Here is a 23818-nt window from a genome sequence, read left to right as displayed (position 1 = left end):
GTGTATGTGTGTATGTTGGTAGCACTTATTTTATGTTCACCAAAAGATCATTCTCTTTCTGCTTCTCTCACAGGAAAACAACAGTGAGGAGATTAAAACAAAAAAGACTTCAGTGGTATTTTTTAAGAGGGCTTATTTAGACACACAGCTCTATATCTGTAACTATACTACATGCCTTCTACTGTGCCCACTGAAAAAAAAAACTCCAAAACCAACTAAAGGATCACTGAGAAACCTCTAAAATGTGTTCTCATTCCCCGGAAGATTTGGTCTTTAAGAAACTGCCCCCCAGAACCAGTTGAAAGGAAGGGTTTTCTTCAGAAGTGGAGGGGGGGTTGCAGTTATAGTCATGGTTTCTCTACGCCTTGTATTTTGTAGGAGCGCAGCCTGTCAGTATGCTATGAGCTCATGGGATGGGATGAAAGATCAAAAGCAGCCGTGCAGATAAACTACTTGAGTGTTCTCCAGTGGGAAAGAAGGCAGGAGATCAGTTTAGAGCATTATAATCATATGGCAACTCCTCTCACAAGAGCAAGAGAGGATGCTGGGGGGATTTTCTGATGGGAAAATGAGCAGCAAAAATGCAACTGATCACGAATGCAGAACACTGGGATTCCAGAGAATCCTAATGTACTTGCATTATTGCATTACTCACTCAAACCACAACTTCTATCTAAATCTTCACTGACTTCCTTTTCTTCTTTCCTCTCATCTTCTGCTTATTAGTAATCTGCCAGCCTAAAGCCAGAATTCCCTCTGCTCTTCACTCTGACCTCCTTTTGCTTTCGCTTCACTTCTCTCTTCTCTTCCAACGCAATTAGCACTTCATTTCTACATACAATTTCAGAAGCCCTCTTCATTGTGGGATTCAATTAGCATAAAAATAGTTTAATCCGGGAAAAAAAATGAATTAAACACAGCTGAAAAGACGCCGACGGCAATCCATGTTACACTGCCATTAATTTCTATGACATAAATTCGCAATGGTCTCCACTTCAAGGATTGAAAAACTTTCATTCTGTATCATCTGCTATTCTACAGAAGAATCACATATCTTCTTTGTCAACTTCTTAAATAGAACATATTTTTTCTAAATTAAAGGGAATCAATCTTGTTTCTATTTTGCTCTCGGTTGCTACTCAAAGCACAAGAGCTAGTCCAGTGTTTGAGATTATACCGAGCAGGTCTAACAACTGTTTTCAGACAAAACCAGATGTTGTGTAGTGATTTTATTTTGGAAGCGTCAATGTCGCACAAGACCTAACCAATTAACCGCCGCATGACCGGGCCAGGAGAAGCAGGAAGCCAAAGCACACAGCAACACTCTGATCCCACTGTTTCCAGTCCCGTGGGTCAGAATAATGCCATGGAAGCAAACCATCAGGCAGCGACAAGCGCAGGGCCTCAGATCTCTCGGCCAATCCCAGACAGGCTGCCAACACTCCACAGCTGGCTGGCCCAGTATCTGCAGATGATTTCATTGGTTCGGCCCCCTCGCTCAAAGGCCCCGTCGACATTCTGAGTTCATTGTCCAGGGCCCAGAGGTTTGGGTGTCAAAACACAGAAAACAGCTGGCGGCGGAAACACTACAAGAACGACACAAAAGTGACCTTGATGGTGGCTGCATCCTGTCCGGGCAGGAAGAACCCCCCGATCTTTTTATTGTTTCTGCCCTTTATTCAAGTGTTAACATGGAAATGGAGGTGATATGATGGAAGGGAAAATGAGGAGGAGGATGGATAGATGACAGAAAAAGAAATAAGCAAGAGGAGACTCACAAGAGGAAAGAAATGTAGGGTAAACATACAGGAAAGACAATAAGGTGCGAGTTGGGTTATATGAACAAACACAAGTCTGACCACCACTAGAGGAAGGATACATAAGACTCATGTGACATGAAATAATGAAAACATGGAGATTTTATACATAATTAAGAGGAGAGACGTCAGAGTCATAGTGAGAAGAGGAAGGAAGCCCATAAAAATGCGGAAGAAGGAAAAACTCGATGACATGTGGAGTGGCGAAGCCAGGGCTCCAGATTAACTTTTTACATTGGTTGCACTGGTGTGCCTCACTTTTTAATTTAGGTGCATCCAAAAATGTTCATTGTGCCTTTTAGCGCCACAATAATACATTTTAAGCATTTTGTCAGTTCTCATAGACCTACTGTACATTAGGGATGCCACGATACCAGAAATTTTGTACTCGATAGAAATACCAGTGAAATTCCATGATTCTCAATACCAATTTGATACCACGATAAAAAAAACAATTAAAACAATAAATCCCATGTACTTCAACATCCTCTCCTTTATTACCGTTTGCATACTGTTTTTTGTTAGGAAGTTAAACAGGTCATAATTCCCTCTCTATTATCTATTTTAAATTGCTGTGAAAACATCTCCTTCAAACAACTGGATTCATTCAAGTTTCTCACCAAAAACTACATTTTACAAGATTGCATTTGAACACATCATGATAACGTTTGAATTTACCATAGCCCAATACTCATCTTTACTGAATAGAGCCTGAACGCATCATAATGTGAATGAATAGCACCTCCCGTTAAGCTCTCGTCCTGCTGATTTCAACGCAGATTTGTTGTTCACAATGCAGCATCATCAAGGAAAAAATAGGGTGGGTCCCCTGTACGCGTCGATAGTGAGTTTACCAGTCTACCTACGGCACCGTCAGGTATCCACATGTTTACATAATTACGTTGGTACAAGAGAAGGGCTGCACAATTAATCAAATTTGAATTGCGATCATGATTTTGGCTTCCCACAATTAAATGAACATGATCGACTGCGATATTGAAAACTCTGCTGCATAAATCAAGCGCTTCCTAAACTAAAGCTCGAAGTTTGTAACAACTGCAAGTCCAAAATAAGCCGAGAAGGAACGACCTTAAAAACATTTGGAACAACTAACTTAATCAGACTCTTGTTATATTGTAATTCATTCCCATGATGCTGCTCAGAGTAATCACAGTGACCGACTCATCTGGCGACAGATCAGTAAAAATGAGTATTGGGTGATCGTAAATTATAATGCTATTATGATGCATTAAAAATTTCATCTTGTAAAATGTGGTTTTTGGCGAGATACTTGAATTAATCAAGTTGTTTGAAGGAAATGTTTTCACAGCAATATAAATAGATATTAGAGAGTGAATTATGACCTATTTAACTTCCAATCACTAACTTATAAATACTAGCTTATAATATATAATTAAAACTGCGAATGCCAAGATTCTTTTTAATTAAAGCAAAGATTTTGACGGTTGGAATGTAGCACAACATGGAAGGGACAAAAATATTTTGTCCCTAAAATCTATGATCGTGATAACAATCATGATTTTCATTTTGGCCATAATCGTGCAGATCTATATAAGAGTAGTGTAATGTAATGTGTGTATAGCAAATGAGTGGTCAAGTGACAGAGAGAGAGAAAGATGCGCTGAGAGCAGATCTGCATTTTGAATTACTGTTATGTTTTATGGTTGTGATGTTTCTCGAGGACGAGTACAGGACGTGGTTTCACACATACACACACAGAGAAAGACGTGTGAGGCGCACCAGCGCGTCAAATGAAAATGTTTAGTCGCACTCGACAGATTTTTGGTTGAATATGCGACCAAAGCGGATGCACTCTGGAGCCCTGGAAGCAATGAGAAGAAGATAAGCGGGACAGAGGAGAGGAGCTGTGGCGACTTACCAGCAGGAAGGTCCTGATGTTGGGGATTTTGTTTAGCTCCATGAGAAGTCGCAAAGCCTTCTCATGGTTACTGCAGTACTCGCCGTACACTGAGAAACTCTCCCTCTGCAAGACAGGAGAAAAACACAGGTCAGGATGGCAGACCAAGGACTTGATGCCACATTTTACTAGTTGGCAGCCTTGAAGGGTCCACAGAGACAACTGACAGGAGGAAAGATTCACAGTGCAGAGCAGAAGCTGGGGAGAACACTCCAGTTACTAAAGTCTAATGACATTCAGTTGTACTATCGCAAGGAAAGTGGTGGATAACTGCACTTCCACAGCTGTCGTCATGGCTTATCATTATTAGTAGTAGCAATGTCTGCTATGTCAGGCTATCACGGTGATGTGTAACTGCAACAATGATTAGACAAAACTACTGAAAGAATATAGACTCTCATAAAGCTTTAATATGTACTACAGTATTCCTCCACACCATTTGTCGCACTTCTCTTTTTCAAAGTAGTCCGTCATAGTGGGTAAAAAAAGACAGCATGCCAACACAGCACACTTCCTTTTTCCTAGCTGATAGCATCACACGGTGCCACAAGACAAAACAACCCCAGCACAACAATACAGAAGCTTTTGTTGAGCTGTCAAGTTAGTTTTCTTTACCATACGTAATATGACACTCGGGCAAGTGAATGCACTGTAGCTTGAAATGCATTATTCATGCAGCATAACAATGTATACACAGTATCACAGCTGCAGTTGAATTTACACCCTGAGGCCTATTGTGTATTCTTGACCGTGCTGCAGTAATTGGGATGTGAAACCATGTGCATGGTGGGGCCTAAGCTCGCAGTCTAGAAACTGAAACTGTCACCTGAAACAGCGTAGTAAGTGAAATCCAAAACTGCAGGTGCTCGGACACCGCTTTCAACTTTAACTGCTTCCCTAGGGCTTAGCATCTAAAGCCTGACTATAATGCTACAAAGGAATCATCAGTATCCAGCCATTGAGACCTATCAGCCTAAAAGAGTTTGATAGCATATTTGGATAATCTTATGAGTTCCACAAAATGATCATGTTTGATAACACCTTTAAAAATACAAATGGTTACCAAGGCAGCATCCTGTACAGGCACACATGTGCGAAAAGAATCATGCGTGTGGTTTTACAACCACACACACAAACTCAACTACATACAGTGTCACTGCTGAGTGCGTGTGTCTGTTTTACATGGTAACCCAGCTGTGGTGACAGAAGCAGCCAAACAAAGCTAACAGCTCTTTTAATAGAACTCTGTGTCTCTGCTCAGTCCCATTCCCCTGACCAGAAGGAGCTCAACATCTTTTGTAGATGTGTAAAACAAGTGAGCAGCACAATATAAACAGTGTGCAGTTTTTTTTACCACACAGGCAGGCAGGAACCCAAACACACCCAAAGCCACGTTTGGCAGGGGATTCCAGACCAAAGCACCACTGGGGAGCAACAGCTGGGCCGGCATATGGCGTAAAACCCCAGATACTGTCAGAGTGAGTTAATACACAGCTAGAGGAAGAGAACACAGGGGGGGGGGCAATACTTTTAAATACCACTTTAGTCTGTTTGTTCAAGTGGACATGTAAAATTAATAATTGTAAGAGTCTGAAAACAGCATTTTATTCTAAATGCTTGCCCATAATATAGACAAAGGACTATATTGGTGTTTCTGCTCATCTACTAAAAATCATTTACAGCAGTGATTCTCAAAGTGGGGTCTTAAAGTTTAAGCACTTACTAAAGTTTAAATGTCTGGATTTATTAGGACTATGCCAGTCTTGCTACTGTCATTTTCTGAAAGCTATTGAGATCAATTACTTGAAATGTAGGAATGTAGTAAACAAGGTTGAAAATTAGAAGCAGCTACCAGCTAAATGCTGGTGAAATATGCAAGTGGCTGCTAGATTGGCGTCACTCACTAGCCACAGTGGCAGGTGGACAAAGGGAATTTCCAAACCCTGGTTGAGTAAATGCTGTCAAGTTGAGTCGATATGCAATTTGAATAATATCACCCTCCGTTTAAAGGTATATCAGTGGTATTAACATTCAATAACATTGCAAATGTCCCCGCTGTGGGACTAATAAGGGATTATCTCATTTTATCTTGACATGATTCAAAGTGAAATGTGTTTTTGTTTATAGCTATAAAACAGGTGTGAAGTATTTAGGTTGAAAGGTTTTAGAATACAAATAGTTCCGATGAAATCTAAGAGTACAATCATAATCTTAACCTATGTTCCGATAAAGAGAGTGTCCTCGAGAAATGTTCTCCCCTGTAAGTTTGATAACCTCTGATATAGAGTATATTTAACAAAATTCATTATTCCCATTTTCCAGATTTCCATTATGTCATTGGTTTCCATTCTATTTGGTGCAAAAGATACTCATACTGTATATCACCGTTACTATCTGTAATGTCCAACCTCCATAACACTAACTATCTTGCCATTTGCAAATTACTTCATCAGCTAACGTTACGAAGCAAAACCGTCCCGAGTCCTTTACATCAAAATCAATCCACAGGCTGTTATATAGGCAACTGAGAAAATCGGGGAAGGTCTCTGTTTTTAAGTTACATTACAATCTGTTCACACATTGGCAACACAAAGCCATTAATGCATGTAAATTGTTACATATAGTACCTTTAACACTTTGTCATAAAATGCATGCTTCATAATTGAATTCACTGAGACAACTCTGTTAGCTCAGCAGTCCCAAACCTCTCGAGCAGAAACACAGACGTGCAAAGTATTATGACAATAAAGTTGATTCTGGCTCTATTTAGTCCACAGCATGACGCTACATCATCTAGCAACAAACTATGTTGGCTGGCCAAATGCACCAAATATCAAATACCTTGTAATATGTGGCAAAATGTGATGTGAATGTGAATTTTGCAGCTTCTTGTCATGCTGTTTTCTTGGAAAACATATTAGACAATGGTATGCTTTAGAAAGCAGTTGACGGAAATGTAAATTGCACATAATTTGTGGGGTTAAAACATGATAAAAACCACAGCATGCTCCTTTAAAGTTTTACTCTGGGGGAGGCTAAGCAACTTAAAAAAAAAACTCCAATAGCTTGCTATTCATGACACCAGTAATGTAAACAGAAATATGTCTTCTGCCTGTCTGCTCTCCCCAATTATTTAACCAGTGAGATCTAGCAGCAACTGCAGTGAACATGCCCAGACTGTTAAATCCAATAGCAAACAGGAAGACATGTTTCCATGCGTCAGAGCGTATCCCAAACAACTTGTTGAGGTTTCGTGTACTTGAATTATGCTGTTCCAGGCTATGTCAGAAAGAGAAGAGAAAAGCAATACATAGTCCAACCCACCGACAGAATACTTGAGCAGTAGTGTTTAGTGTTTAGGGACATGTAAATGAAGCAACTGTATATCAGTTTACACACATGCTCCTGGATGTGGTGGCACGTCAGTAGCTGAACCTGAAATAACCATTTCAGCTCTCAGTCGCCATCATCTCCCACAAACAGCAGGCCTTTTTTTTGCAGCTATGTTTACAACCAAAGCCCTCTCCGAGGTATTTCCTTCTCTCAGGTGACAACTAGTCAATTCAGGCACAACTAAAATGTCTTACCAGGGCCAAAACGTGAACCACAGAGTCAATTTTAAACATCAGGACTACTCTGAAAGACATCATTTGTCCCCAGAATAGCTCAAAGACGTGGGTTGTCCCCTTTGATAAACATAAGTCTGTATTTGAATTCGTCGTCATTGGAATGTTATTCCGGAGGCTAGATGAGAGGGTAGTATCACACACAGAGGAATCACATCGAGTCAAAGCATAATGGGTGTAGTTCAGAAAGTGCATAATGACACGACTGTTGCTTCTTGCACAGTGCTCGTGTATACACTCCCAGAAATAGAGCAAATATTGATGTCTCTGATTTCTCCTCCTAGAGTCACTTTTTCACCTTTGCAGGGTTTGAATGATCTCGTGCATGCCGTGATCTAGAAACGAGGGCTAAGATTGTGTGTGTGCGTGTGACTCGTTCCAAATTCTAGCCTCAAGTTAGTAAGAAAAATGTTATTTGGTTAAAAATGTCCTACATTCATTAACAGCATCTGTATACTGCTTAAGAAGAGTTACGATGAAAAACTGGTTATTTTAATTCATGCATTTGATGTTTTATGTAAACTTTGAGTTGCCTTGTTGCTGAAATGTGCTGTATAAATAAAAGTGACTTCAAAAGAAAAGGCTGGTGCACTTTCTTTTTTTTTTTTACATCTGCAGCCTCCCGAGCCATCTTGGCAACATCTGACTTTGAATAGCAATGAATCTTCCCATTTTTCTTCCCTAACTGTGAGTGGCAGACAGTCTTGTGGAACAATGCGGGAGGTTAATCAAATCCCAGTCATGGTGTTGACCTGTGGTCGAGGTCAAGGGCTACGGCTGGAGGGCGCCAGACGGGGCCGACCGATTGGCTGAGACGCGTCAGCGTCGAAGGAGACAAAGGTCACGGGCTGGAGAGGGAAGTGTAATGGATATGCAGGGTAACACTTTCCCCCCCTATTTAGCATTTACAAGCAGCGTATAAACATTTAACAAACACATGATAATGTAGTTGTAAGCAAATATAAGGAGATGTTGAAGTGTTTATTATATTATATAGTATTTGTCAACAATTATAACTTCTCTTGTGAAGACATATTTTACATTATTACAACTGTTTTACTATATTTCCATTCATTATCTGGTTATAAAGCAGCCTCCACTTGTTGTGCTCACAGGAGGAGTTTTAGTTGTTGATAAATTCATTAATAACCTTTAAAAAACTTACAACTACACCACAGTGTGTTATAAACCATGTATTGTTAATTTACTGATTATAAATTATAAATAGGGGGATTTTAAGTGTTATTATATGTAATTATTTGCCAACAGTTGGGATTGAAATTAAACAATTCAAGGGAATAGTTTTGGAAAATGCGCTTATTCGCTTTTTTATCAACAGCCTTCTACTTTGAGTCATTCATCAAACAAGTTTTTTTAAATGTAAAGATTTTCTGCTTTTATCTTTTTATATTACTGTAAGTTGAATATCTTTCTGCTTTGGCCTGTTGGTTGGACAAGACCAACAAACCAGAGAAAAATATTTGCATAAAGAAAGCATATTTGACCACTCCCGTGTTGATAAGAGTATTAAATACTTGACAAATTTCCTCTTTAAGGTACATTTTGAACAGCTAATATATGTGCGATTAATTTGAGATTAATCGCAATTAATTATGGGTAATTATGCGATTAATCACGATTAAATATTTTAATAGATTTACAGTCCTAGTTGCAACCCTAAAACGTGTATAAACATCCAATGTATTATAATATTTATACTGTACATTTATTTTAAATACTATACATATCCTCAGTTTACATGTAAATTTTTCACGCAACATTGTAATCAGTCGAACAGAACTATACTAAATACTATTTAAAATCATTATATCAATACTACAGAGAGTTTTGCTTTATTACTATGACTCTTCAAATCAATATCTAATGCTAGTTTGAGTCACAAAGGTTTCTTTCCTGTCACGGCACTGATTTAGACTTCAAGTAAACTGAAATTATGAAGAGGCCGTGGCTATTGCTCTTAAACATATCAGTTCAGTTCGGAATCCAAACACCTGCAGCTTTCCTATTACCCATCCAGTCTGACTTCCATATGTCTCCCAGTCTGACCTCTATATCTCTGACCACAGAGCGATGGAAAAAGCCATGCGGGCCTCCTTTAATCAATTCTCCACCCTGACAGACTGCATGACCGTAACGCCTCACACATGTGTGAAGGTACATTTTGATGAGCCAATTCAACAGCTATGCACATATGTGATTTCATGTCATTCATGCTACCGACAGGTAGTGTACAGATGATTATTGATTGTTTCATTTCACTACAGCGGGGTGGTGTGGTGAAAGCGGCGAACATTTCTCCGAGGCAAAACCTGCTCTGGAGACCGACATTATGTTAGTGGTTGAGTTTCATCTTGGTAGAGCCCAAGATCCACAGATGTTTTTACGCTCATATTAGATTGAACCTGGATGAAACAGCGAGGGGCAGAACCTTCAGGGTTTATTGGTTCTCCAACAAAGAGATTCTTTTTCTGTCTTTGAGGAACTGAAATTTAAATCTAATGGGTGTCTAATCTTCGTTCCTACTCTCACCTATGGTCATGAGGGTTGGGTCATGACCGAAAGAACGAGGTCGCGGGTGCAAGCGGCCGAAATGGGTTTCCTCAGGAGGGTGGCTGGCGTCTCCCTTAGAGATAGGGTAAGAAGCTCAGTCATCCGTGAGGGACTCGGAGTAGAGTCCTTGCTCCTTTGCGTCGAAAGGAGCCAGTTGAGGTGGTTCGGGCATCTAGCACGGATGCCTCCTGGGCGCCTCCCTTGGGAGGTGTTCCAGGCACGACCAGCTGGGAGGAGACCACGGGGAAGACCCAGGACTAGATGGAGAGATTATATCTCTACTCTGGCCTGGGAACGCCTCGGGATCCCCCAGTCAGAGCTGGTTAATGTGGCCCGGGAAAGGGAAGTTTGGGGTCCCCTGCTGGAGCTGTTGCCCCCGCGACCCGATCCCGGATAAGCGGTTGAAGATGGATGGATGGATGGATGGGTGTCCTGCAACACTGACTGTAGGCTGATGGAGCGAACTGATGGTGGAATACCTAGCTGAGGTGTTCTGTGCCTCAGTGAAAGTGTATTGAAGATAGTTTATCGGAGAGAGACAAACAGAGTAGAGCGAGAGAAGGAGCTTTCTATTGAGTGCTACCAGCAGAAGCATTGTCCCCTCGCCGAGTGACACACCATCTCTTCCTCCTCCGGACACAGACCCTTCTTTGTTTGTTCCCTGGGGCCAAACGAGTTCAAACAGAGGGGAGCGGAGGGGGTGAGGAGGGGTGGGATTGCAGAGCGGAGAGGAATCTTTGGATGGAGGGATGGAGGGGCAAAAGAAGGAGATGGCAGAGACAGAGACACAGACTGATGAAGAGGGACTCTTTTGGCCTGACAGGATGCAGGCCTGTTTGGAAAGGAGGAAAGGCAAAGGGAGGGAGGTAGTCTGTGTGTGTGTGTGTGTGTGTGTGTGTGTGTGTGTGTGTGTGTGTGTGTGTGTGTGTGTGTGTGTGTGTGTGAGGGCTGTTTCATGTGAGAAAGAGAGAATTAAGGGGTATTTTCACAGCAGGCTTTGCACGCTTTCCCTGCATCTGTGGTTACGGGTTGCCCCATGAAAAGAGTTTGTGTGTGTTTTTTGCATTGAAGAGGAATCCATGCATGCATGCGCCCCCACATGCGTGTCCATGTGCTTGTATGTGCGTGTGACTGTCTGCTGTTTTATGTGCGTCTCTGTGTGTGTCATGTACTTACAAACTGCAGGAACACGGATCCCAGTGCATGCTGAGGATGGGGTTCGGGCTTCAGACAGGCCTCCACTGCATACAACACCTCTTTGTGCAACTCCAGGATGTCCTCAATGTTTGAAAACAGAATCTAGAAACGGGGGGATGGGGGGGGATGATGTAAAGGGAGGGGATACGGAGGAAGGAAGAGATAAAGAGGCAGGGTGGAAGGAAGAGAGGGAAAAGGGAAAGGAAGTGACCAACAGATGGATGGGGATGTGGGGAAAGAAGGCAAATCTGTCAATGAAATACGATATCTGAGCATCATAATATATATTTTAAAAAAAATGATTTTAGATAGTGACTAGTAGGCTTGTTTTTTTGTAGTATTCAAAAGCCAGTCATACCTTGACATGTTCCGGTGAGAGACACTGTTGGTCATCTGCAGTTTGTCTGATTCTCTGCAAAAATGCCTGAAGAGGAAACAGAAACAAAGCAGGTTTAACAATAAGTATTGTGATTTATTGTTGATAAGGCAAGGGAAGCATTTACATCAGGGTCTGAAATTAGCACCCGCCACCAGACAGGGTGGCAGATTTCTCAGTGGCAGACAAAAAAAAATACTTGCAAGTGAAAAAAGTTCATTTCAGACCATGATTTGCATCTATGAGAATATAAGCACGGGGGGTTTCGAGCTTCCCCAGAGAGTATGATTCGCTATCAACAAGATAACATAAGGATATTTTTGAAATCCTGAACCTGAATCTCGTGTGTACACAAGCGTGGCCTGGAAGTGGAAGTCCAGGTTCCCTTTACTGATTGTTGTATAAATGAGTATATATGCGCTCTTTGCTTTGAGGAAACAGATACATACAATATACATACAGAACCTGTCACATCAGTATGCATGAGTATAAACACACAAGCCTTTGAGCAATAGACAGTCATATTTATACAGTATATCTCACATACTTAACAGAAAACTGCCTTTCATGGCGCTACACGAAGACGTGTCACAGTTGTCTTACTATCCCTTAGGAACCACCACAGAACGTTCCACTATATGACAAGACGTTACTGTCTTGTGACACCTAAAGCTCACTGTATGGATCATCTATAGTGGAAGTTAATGCACCTGAGCATTCAGCTGTAAAACATCAGAAATAACTGCTGCAGTGTTGCAGCGTCTGCTCTCCACACACACACCACTTCACCGAAGACGGTCGTAATAGGCTCATGTCAAGTTGAGCTTTGCTTGTGTGTGCAGTTTTGTCTGTGTGTGTGTGTGTGTGTGTGTGTGTGTGTGTGTGTGTGTGCAGTTTTGTCTGTGTGTGTGTGCGCCTGCCAATCAGAATCCTGACTTAGGACAAAAAAAAAGGATGGTGAAGAGAAGGGAAGTGAATCTGCAAACAGTTTCTTTTATTCTCTCTTCCCCAATTCTCCGTCTCTCAGCCTGTGTCTGACGGGCTTAACCTGACTCCGTCTGACTTCATCTCCAGACGCCGACACTGTCTTGAAAAGGAAAGGGATAGAGGAGATATGAATCCCCAAACCGACCAAAAAAAACTCTACTCCTGCAGCCTGCTTCATCTGGCAGGCTCCTGCTGTTGTGTCTGCCTGCATTTCTGAGCCTAAAGTCTGAAAATTGATAGCGTGCCACGTGGATGAAGGGTGTTACAAAGAAAAGAGAAAAAAAACAGCTGGGTTCAATGATGAATGTACAATGATTCTGAGATTCAAGTATTACTGGAGGATACTGCTGTTGCTGTAAACCTTTCAGCTGATTGACATCTACCACTTAAAAGTTACAACGATGAAACAAGCAGCACAATGATCTGTACACAATACATACTGCCTGGACACACATGTGAACGGGTCAGTGGTTCTAGTGTAGTAAAGTATCTATCTAGTTTCATTTGTTCAGGTTTTGTGAAAATCTTTGTCATAGATTTTCTGTCTTAACCCACTACAAGATGATTCTGAAAACATTTGAGGCGAGAAATAGGCATAACAGTAACAGAATATTGATTCATATTTGATCAGCGCTGCCTAGTTTGACCGTCTGATCGGAGTTTGCGAGTAATTGATAGCCGGCTCTCATAGACAGCAGCTGGACAGCAGACTCCAGATCAGCTCTTACTACTTGTTTTCCTCCGGTCTGTGAAATCTTGCAGATGCCGCTAGGAGCACCGGAGGACACAGAGGCACAAGATTTTTTTCAGATTACTTGTTTCACGTACTGCTGTCACGATATAGCGACCGTTTTCTAAAAATAACTTTTTTTTAATCATATTTGCTAAAGCATTAACGCAACTTGCGATTTTTAGGTAATACTAGCGTGTCGCAAAGGACCCTAAAAAATGCTATAAACTTTTGCTAAATTTTGGAGAGGAAAAACTGTCATGGCCATTTTCAAAGGGGTCCCTTGACCTCTGATCTCAAGAGAAAATGGGTTCTATGGGTACCCATGAGTCTCCCCTTTACAGACAAATATTCTTAAAGGGGAACTTCGCCCATTTTCAAAATTCATATGTTATTCCTATGGTCTAAGACAGTCCAAAAAATATTAGTAAACATGAACAACTCTCTCAACTAGAGTGCTTAAACTCAACTTGTGATGTCATAGAGTATAATGTGTGGAACTTCTTCATAGACAATGAATTGGGAAAGATGGCACTGAGAGCACCCAGGTGAATGTTCTGAGAATATAGGAACATTTTGTTTGAGACTCACTCCTCTGGATTCTGGCTTTGAGAGACAGTAGCTCATGTTCACAAATATTGATTGAACTTTCCGAGGCCATGGCAATAACAAAATTGTAATCCTTAATTTAGGCGGTGTTCCCCTTTAATTGAAAAATAAATAGTCCCTATGACAACTTTTGGCACTGTGTTCTGTGGATTATCACGAGCAACTCACAATTTTGACTAAATGCCACTAGATGCAAGTAAGAAAATATGTTTTTTGTTTTTATATAATTTGGGTGAACCGGCCCTTTATAGAAAACCCGTGCATGCTCTATACACTCACACATAACATCAGCCAACTGCATGTATTACTTACAGTAAGTCACTTGCCTATAATGAAAGACTGACACTTGTAATCACACATTTGCTCTAAAGATAGAAGCCAGCCAACCGAGCAGCAGGCAGCAATCATATCATTTCCTCAGAGACCGAACACTTTGGGAGGATTGTCTCCAGTCTTTTTTCCCTCTTTACTGGCTTTTGCGTAGGTTGTACCAAAATAGAAAGCAAAGGTCCTCAGCAGCGAACTGCGACCTCGCTAATTAAGAGCAGTATTAAAGGGAAGCAGTAGTTGTTGTGTTCCTGACTGGTTTTGGGAGGGAGCTGATTGTGCTTGAGGCGTACACTAATTAAATCTCCCATATGGCAACTTGTACCATGTCCACACTGGAGGAGTCACTCATGTGAGAGATTGCTCCCTGGCAGAGAGGATAAGAAGAGGAAGGAAACGAGGCTTTTCCTTCAGTCGCTCTCAGACGGAGGAGAGCGGGGTGACGGAGGGGTGGGGTGCAGGAGAGAGCACAGGATGAAAACAAAAAAAGGGAAAGCGACAAAAGTGGAACAGTAAGAACTAAAGTATCCAGACTTTGGAGTCATTCCTTGTTGACATCTACCATCCAGGCAGGATTCACGCTTTAGACCAAAATGTGCCACACAGATGTGGTGACAGGAGGATCAGCAGGGAGGATGGAGAGCGAAGGAGCAACAAAGAGATCCTTTCAGTCCAGGTCTCGCCCCAACATGGCCATTCTCACCCAGGGCTGTATTGGCTGTCTTCATTGTTCCACCACAAAGCACACAGGTTTATTTGGAGAGAAAATTGGAAGCTTTCTCTGTCCACCAACCTGACTGAGACACCGGCTTCAGTAGAGCCACAGCAGACAACACGACAGAGCATAAACTGGGCATGCACACCAGGCATGTCTGAGTTTACTTAAACTCTAAATATTTTTTTGAGAGCGTGATCAGAATCAACAACAGGAAATGAAGCACACAAGAAGACGGTGTTATGGGTATAATTGGTAGGACGTTGACATCTGATGGACAGCAGTTGTGCTCGGAAAGCAAAGCATCATAACTGAGGAAGCTGCAGTCTGAACTGATTTTCATATTCAGCTAGTTCTTGAGTCTTTAACAGTAATGACCATCAGTGAGAGTAAATTTCCTGCCAGGAGAACAGACAAGTCAGTAATACTTAGCAGAAGTTACAGAGACTGATATCTGCTTTGTTTTGACTTCCTACAAAGCCTAAATTTGTAACTCTGCAAGATGACAGGTTACTGATACTCACAGACCAGCCCAGTCGCACAGCAGTACTTGAAATAGTCACAAAATGTGATTTATTGATTACATAGATTCAAATTTCCCATTTATTTCATGATGGTCAGCATGAAATCAAGTTGTATGTAATCCACGTAACTGTGAACCGGGAAGTATAGAGAGAGCAATGAAGGGAGGAGGTCGGGGTGGACGGATGGGTCAAAAAACAGAGGACGTTTGCCCAGGCGACCGTTGTCCGTGTCCCGTGTGAAACCACAAGTCAAAAATGTTTTATTTGTCACTACGGATGCTAATTTAAAAAAAAAAAATAAGCTGATAACCGACCCTCGTTAACCGATTATAAACCGTTAACCGACAAGATTTGTGCCTCGCATTCAGCGGTGCGGCAGTGTATGAGCACAACAGACAACTGAGTCCCCAGCTCACTCATCCGGGAGCGTTACTGTAGCAGCCACGGTGCTGCGTGTAGTAACGATACTATGTCTGCCCGGTGTAACGATAGCGAGTGTCCGACAAACTGTGTGTGTTTGTGCTACGGTAAGCAGCTGTAGCGTTGCCGGTGGCTTTGTGCTCTCCGTAGTCACACACATACGGTCTGTCAGCGTGGCGTAACTTTAGCGATTTTCCGACAGACCGCGTGTGTGTGGTGGCGGTGAGTGTGTAGTTGTTGGTGGCGTTATAGCTGTGAACGTAGCTGTAGCAGACAGTGTGTGTACAGTTTATTTGTCGGTGAATAAATGATACGGGGCTACGACTTCTCCGCCCAAGTGACCTTAAGACCCGAGCCAACTTCCTGTATCCTGCAACTCCAGCTCAGACTCTCTTAAGGTGGAGCAGCTTTTCTCCTTTAAGTGACGAGCCGCTCCTCTGAGTTTTGCTCAGCTTTTTCATTAATTATTCATATTTCTTTTAAGCATTTAACTGATAGCGTTAATCGGTTAAAATACTTAATGTCAGTTAACTGTTAAACGGTTAATTATTAACATCCCTATTTGTCACGTAATTTCCGTTCTTGAGTTACAGCACTTCTGTAGCTGTTTTAACCCAAACCGCAATATTTCCCCTAAAGCAAACAACGTAGTTTTTGTCATGTAACTTCCGTACTTGAGTTGCGCCACTTACGGTGCTATTTTTACCCAAACCGCGATCGTTTCCTAAAGCTAACTATGTACTTCTGTTGCCTAACCAAGTCAATCTTTTCCTAAGCCTTACTAAGAAGTCTGTTGCCTAATCCTAACCAAGTTGATCTATTCCTAAGCCTAATTAAGTAGTTTTATTTTGAAAACACTGCTGTGTCTATGTACACAAATCAAATAGATTAAATTCCATGACTATTTCACAAACTGCCGTGAGACTGTTGCACAGAGGAGTTGCATAAGAAACATTCCATGTGACTTTTGTTAACATATCCAGATTGTTTTTTTTAAATTTCACACAAAATTAAATGCAAAAATAAAACAGAGTCAATATTTCCCTCTCTGGTTTGGATAACCCAAAAAGAAGCAGATGTGATTGTTGCACCCTCAGATAACCCTCAGCATAAGTCACGCATCATTTGCATGGAGAGGACAATACCTCAGAGCATTGCGCACACTCACACACACACACACACACACACACACACACACACACACACACACACGCTGACATTTAGATACAACATGAATATTGACAAGAGCTGTCCTTTCCGCAATACGTATGCTAAGCCAGTTGTTATTGGAAAAAAATCAATCATGAAGAACAAACAGAGCAGTCATGACGAACGCTGTAACTCAACCCTCTGGACACAGTTGTTGAGCTCATTACTTCTTAATCAACATGCTGAGAGGCAGCAGGACGCGGCCAACGCTCCTTGTTTACTTTCAAATCTCCATCTCAGGTGACCTGTCTGCCTCTTTTTATGACATCAACACGTCGTCATCAGTGAGCCCAGGGTGCGTAATCATGTTAAGTGGAGCATCTGACATTGATGAATAATATTTAAATGAATGATTGATAACAATAACTCTGTCTGTGTTGTTTGGGGATTTGTCTTTCTGTTATTGTCTGAAAGCTGATTCAGCCACGGGTCAGCGCTTGACCCGCACTGGCTGTGAATTTGATGGAGATGAACTAGGAGATGTTTGTTTTGAAAGCAAACTGTGGTCCTTAAAAATATAGATCATAAATCTCCTTAGATAAATACAGCTGTGTATATATATACACACCTTAGGTTGCCCTAAGCAGCTCCCAGCAGATTGTGTGCATAAGATGCCATTTTACTCTCCGATACCTAAAAATAGTGATGACATCAATCAATGTGTTAATAATAGTTGGTCAGATGGGACACAAATTCGTTTTTTGATACCCTTGGAATCATAATAATGAGTCAGAGTGGCTGCGCAGAGGGGGCTCAGCTGCAGCACGGAGCACAACAGAGATATTGCACACGATGGTCTCTTGCCACAGGGGTGATGGGCTGTTAGGGGGAAACTGCTCATGATGCAATCCCACAGGAGACTACGGAGCTTCTTGACAGACCACAAAGTGGCTGCCAAGTATGACACTAATGCAGAGTTATACCACTAATATTTCAGTACAGTAAAGCCAGGAAAGTCCAACATCCTCCTAAGAGGAAGTCATACCAAATACATTCAATTCTAATTTACTCCAAAAGGTCTGCTGAACTGGCATTTATCAGATAAAGAAATATACCAAAATGTTATAATCAATAAAATATGTTTTTGTAACCATGAAAAGTTTATAGACTATTCCTGTCGTTACTTTTTTCCCTGAAATTTAAAAGTTCTGTAATTTGTCCAGTTTTTCATAGAAACAAATGTACATATACAGTCTTGTTACATTTCTTGCAATCTTACTTTTGTTGCTGACGAGGAACCAAAAACATTTTCACATTCAGACCTGTGTATTTTCCTCATTGAACAAAACTATTTGCCTGCACTCTGTCACTCCTCTTCTTAGTAGTCATGCCTTTAATATTCTGCACTGCAGTTGTGCAAGCACTGAAAACATTGTCAGGATACGTTCTTTTATATTGCTCAATATATATTCTACATTATTTCATCCTTACTCACCCTCAAAGGTCTGTACAAGCACTTCAAATCCATTCAAAACAGAACTATCTGCAGCAGCACACCATTAAATCCTGACTGCAATAAGCTTAGTATTAGCAAAATGTTACCTGTTCTTATTCTCATTGGCTTGGTCTCTTCTTGTCAGTGTAGTGTAGTATGACAAGCTGGTGAAATAGTGTGTTAACTGTATTTAGATGGTCCAGAAGCTACAAATGTTTAACCTAGTTATGAACTACAGAGGCCCAACAGATGAAGGTCCTGTCCTTAAAGGTGCAATGTGTAAAATCTGGCCAGAATTTTAGTTTAAAAATGAACAAACATTATCAACAGAATGTGAAGAGGTTACCGTGTTGAAGTTATGTCAAAGATGTCTTATGTATTGTGTTGCAGTGATATCTACCTAAATGAGCATGCTGAGCAGCTAACCCTGGCTCGTCCCGTCACGTAGAACCACTCGTTCCTCAAGAGGCGATAGTGAGTCACTGTAGCGTCCAGTCTGCTCTCAGTCCAGAGGACGAAGCTGTCAGGCTAGTCTGTAATTCATCCACGGTCCGTGTACGTTCGATAGTTTGTTTATTGGATTAAATCCAAAGTGGCAGAAGCAAGAAAAACGACTCGCACCCTCGCCTCGTCTTCCCCACTGTCAGGATACTACTCCGCCGGGAGTAGAGCGTGCGACAGCTCCAAGAGACGGAGACAGGCCTTCCGTAAGCATTTAGCTATTAGTTTGAATTTAACCAGCACAAACCCCAGCTCTGGGGGTCGGATCCAAGGGGGCTGCGCGGACTCCCAAACCGGATCGTCAAACTTTCTGTTGCTGCCGATACGCAGGTTAGACCCAGCGCTCCACCAGCCCACTGTGACTCCCGGCACCGGGGTTTTCACCGACCAAATCCGAGCTACAACAGCTGTCAACTGAAGCTCCATCCCCCCGGAGCCGCCGTACACTCCCCTTCCGACGAAGCAGTACCGATCGCAGGGGGGGACGTTCCTCGTGTCTTCCATCCCGGACCCAAGCCAATGAACAAAATATCAAAACGTACATGGACTTCACAGCTCCCGGTTAGTGGCACAGTAAACGCAATATAGACTGACGCCACACGTGAAGATTAGAAGACAGCAGTGTTATTTTTGACTGGCTCTCAGTTTAAGCAGTTTGGTTGAATTTCTGGAATTCTATTCTTTGTGTATATTTCTTCATTTTTTTAATAACTGATGAATGATAATTTAGATTGTATGGACCCAATAGTAGAGGTGAAATGCTGTGCCCTATTTCTTTGGAGCAGGTGACACAGTGCACTAGAAGTATGCACGTGAATATACCACGTAACAAAAAAAGTGAGATATTTAAAAGGCTGACCTAATTTAAACCGCAAAGTTCCCAGAAACAAGCCTGTGTTTTTTGTTAGCATTTTCAAAACCCCACACCCCTACCTCTGCCTCTAGTAAAGGTCTGCACTGTTATGAGCCTTGTTACACAAGAACTGTGCCTCAGTTGAAGATGCTGCTTGGTGCACAAGGTGCAAAAAGCCTTGACGGCCAAAGTGCCTGTGTTACAAAAGTAGCACATTAGATACAGATGTGACATAGACGGCGTACAGTTTTGTCATGGATACATGTTGTACAATCTATCCTCACTTTCAAAGGACTGCCGTGTGAAAGCAGACACTAACTCTTCCTCCCAAATGTCTGAAGAAACTAGCCAGGGTCTGTACTCAAGTGGACAGAGTGTGAAACCGCCCTTACACCACTTGCTGAATGGGCACGTGAGCAGGTTGAAGGGAGGCTGAGTCACTGTCCATTTTATTGCAACAACATACTGTATGTACTAGAACAAGTTTAAAAAACCCAAAACTGCAACAGAAGAAGTGCGCACGTATGCCTCTGTCGGCGTTTGCGTGTGTTTGGCACACAAACAGGAAGTGAAAACAGAGCAAGCACACTGAACAAAAGCCAACACCTTTTTAGACAAACCAAATCATTCACAAGAATTTAGTTTATTTTCAAGCAGATAGGCCGTGGTGCAACTCAGCGGGGAAGGAAAATAAACAGCGTGCAGAATGAAGCAGTGCCTCTCGACACAAAAGCAGCAGATGTTGTTTCGGAAAAGGAAGTGTGGCTTTTGTGCAAAGGAAGTATACGACATGTTTGACTGGCCGCTTACTCGGCTGTGTTCTAAGTAAAGTCTGAGCGCTAGCATGCAACCAAGCTGTACCAAACAAATAAATCACACTGGGCTCTATAGCCTACACTTGAAAAGATTTAAATTACGGTCTTTACCGTTTAACTTTGTGGCACAACAGCCGCACTGTAATGAGAATGTTGTCTATGTTTTCAGGCACCAACAATGACTAAATGACTAGTGGAGGATCATGCTACTTACTGTTATGGATTGAAAGGAACAGGCAGAAATGCAAAAGCCACTGTCTTCATTATTTACACATGCAACTGCCACCCATCATAGTACTTGGCTGAAAAATAACAACATCCACCATCACCTGCCACCCCAGACAGTGCAATCACTATTTAACACGAATAACTGGTCTTGTGGCATATGTCCAACAGCCAAAGGGTCAGATTTGGGTTGGGGGGGTTTGTTGGGGTTTATCAGAGCCAAGAGGGGCCAGACAGTAAGGTGTGAAGATACAGATGGACCATATGCTGGTGTGGGTTCAGTGATCGCTCCACTGGACAGTGAGTAAGAGGCCTGCTGCCTTCACGTCTGCCTCGTCTGCTTCTGAACGGAGCTCTCTACCTGCACCTAAAGCCAACTACGTAACATGACCCAACACTAGCTTCGCATCTTTCAGTCAAGGTCCTCACTTTGGTCTTGAACCCTTTTAATCGGCCGGCATAGAGTTCACAAAAATACAAATAAACACCACCGTAGAGCTGACTATGAAACAAGCACGTCTTAATTTTCTTAACTATAATAGTGTCAAACCTTAACAACTAAAAATAATTTCTTAACACAAGAATCTCTACACAGTCATAATTACAATAAGGGAAATAACTAAAGAGAAGTAAGAAACAGTCAAAATAGTCAGGCTATAGTTGCGACATGGAAGTAAGTCAGGCGTACAGTCAGGCCACACAGGTCTGAAGCTGTTGGAGCTGCTGTCACGCTGCTGGCAGCCAGGGGATGATGTTGCCTCGAGGGTCACTCAGAGTCAGGCGCGGAGGATCCTTTTAATTTGTATATTTGCATTCAGCAAAGGTCATCCATATTAAACAGGGATTAATGGGAAGATGAATGTCTGTGAGAACATGGTCACGTGACATCATGACTGACATTTTGGAAGCCATGGTAGCGTTGTACTGGATTGCATTACACTGAAAGGTGTTTTCTGATATTTTACACAGAAAAACAAAAAGGGAAGTGCCAAAAAAAAGCTGTGCTGTATTAGTCTCCTGAATTTCAAGACAAACTTAAGAAATAAAAATTTTGCGGAAGAAGAAGAATATTAAGAAGAAATGAATGTTCTGTAAAAAAAAAAAGAAAAGAAAAAAAGAGTGTTTCTCACGTCCACAACCCAGAGTATGAACAGACAGATATATTTGTATTAGAGCTGTCAATCGATTACAATAGTTAATCGCAATTAATCGCAAATGAATGACACATTTCTTATCTGTTCAAAATGTACCTTAAAGGGAGATTTGTCAAGTATTTATTACTTTATTTATTGCTTGCTTTATGCAAATGTATGTATATATGTATTATTGGAAATCAGTTAACACAAAACAATGACAAATATTGTCCAGATTTTGCCTTTTTTTTTCTGGCCAAAATTTAGCATAAGTTTGGAGCGTTATTTAGCCTCCTTGGTGACAAGCTAGTATGACGAGGTCGGTACCAATGGATTCCTTGGGTTTTTTGTAGTTTCATATGATACCAGTATCTTCACCATAGTTTTAAAACTGAGCCCGCTACAACCTAAAAATCTCAAGTTGCGTTAATGCGTTTAAGAAATTAGTGGCATTAAAATTAATTTACATTAACGCGTTATTATCGCGTTAACTTTGACAGCCCTGAATTGTATACTTGACTTTTCACACTTGACATTTCTATGTATGTTGCTCATTGACCTACTAGTAAAAGAGGACAATAATATAATTGGACTCAGAAGAGAGAGACATTGAAATATACGCCATGAATCACTGCCATTCACTTAAATCAGTTCACTCATGTTTAATAACTTCAATTTTGTGAACATACTCTTGTGCAACCCGGAGAAACATGATGAGACAAATTGACCTGATGGATTTTGTACTTCCTGTTGGTCAGAGAGCAAATGCAATTTTACATGTAATATATAATCAATAGCAAGGTGCTGTAATGGCTACACACATTTCTTTGATGGAACAATTCATTTTATAGAGCAGCTCATAACTGAATTAGTCTCTTTATTAGTTGGCCAATCAGATTGCACCCTTCTAGGCACATCATTGCTTTGATTTTTAAATACCAAACTTGATTATCTTTTTCGGGAGTAGACTTCTCTCATTCCAGCAGCTTCTCCGTAAAGAGACTAAAGTGGACCATTTTTCTGATTGCCCATGGCTACATCAGCATTCAGCAACAATGCCGGGCCATCTCACTTAATTCAGATATCTCACAAGAGACCCCGTATATCAAGCACAAGCTCTAACGCTTGTCAGAGTGTTTCTAGCGGGCCCTGAGAGCCCCCTTTCAATTCGCCACGGTTCCCACACCTACTGAAACAACCCTTAAACAGAATCACAGATCCACAGATTCAGGACTTTTCTATGCAAGTTCTCAGGACACCAGCCTCAAACTCTCTACCCCTCCTTATCCAAGAGAAAACAACAACAAGCTAAAAACAATGCGTCCATTAAGGGTCTCTCTTTTTGGGGAGAGGATTGCGGTAACCAGCCACAAAGGGGGGACAGGGCAGTTTTGGAGAGGGAATGGGGGCCGTTTTGGGGTCGACATGGCATGAAATTGAATAAATAAATGAAGAAATCCCCTCTTTGTGGCCTGAGTGCAGCGGAGCCAGAGAATGGCCCGTGGCGTCGCCACAATGAGGGACCCCAGCAAACCTTAGCAGACTACTTTCTCTCTGAAGCCGTAATTCACATCTCTCCCCAACCCTCCACAAACTCCCTCAGCTCCCCTTCACCCGCCAACCAGTCCCTCGCTGTCTTCCAAGAGAAACCCTTTTTGGCCGAGCCAATCACCAAAACACAAAGTCTTCTTTGAGTCTTGTCCAGTTTTTGTTTTTTTCTCCCACTCTCACTCACTTCCGCTTTGAAGGACTTTAAACTTCGGGGCTCTTTGAGTAGCTCACATGGGCGGAAACTGAACACTACGGGGG

The 23818-nt window shown here is 41.8% G+C and overlaps 1 protein-coding gene across 2 annotated transcripts in view; it reads right to left on the bottom strand.

Annotated features, from left to right (window-relative positions):
• The window catches only part of prex1 (phosphatidylinositol-3,4,5-trisphosphate-dependent Rac exchange factor 1), a 109761-nt gene that overhangs the window by 73119 nt on the left and 12824 nt on the right, over positions 1-23818 (bottom strand). For both annotated transcript variants that reach the window (XM_074642925.1, XM_074642926.1), the window contains exons 2-4: positions 11509-11574; positions 11130-11252; positions 3718-3822 (exon numbers count right to left, since the gene is read on the bottom strand). In XM_074642925.1, coding sequence (XP_074499026.1) covers positions 3718-3822; positions 11130-11252; positions 11509-11574 — 294 coding nt within the window. The remainder of the gene's footprint in view (positions 1-3717; positions 3823-11129; positions 11253-11508; positions 11575-23818) is intronic.

Source organism: Sebastes fasciatus, chromosome 8 (genome assembly GCF_043250625.1).
Source record: "Sebastes fasciatus isolate fSebFas1 chromosome 8, fSebFas1.pri, whole genome shotgun sequence".
NCBI classification, from domain to species: domain Eukaryota; kingdom Metazoa; phylum Chordata; class Actinopteri; order Perciformes; family Sebastidae; genus Sebastes; species Sebastes fasciatus.
Note: the sequence above shows the minus strand (reverse complement) of the source record. Positions and strands in the feature narration are given on the sequence as shown.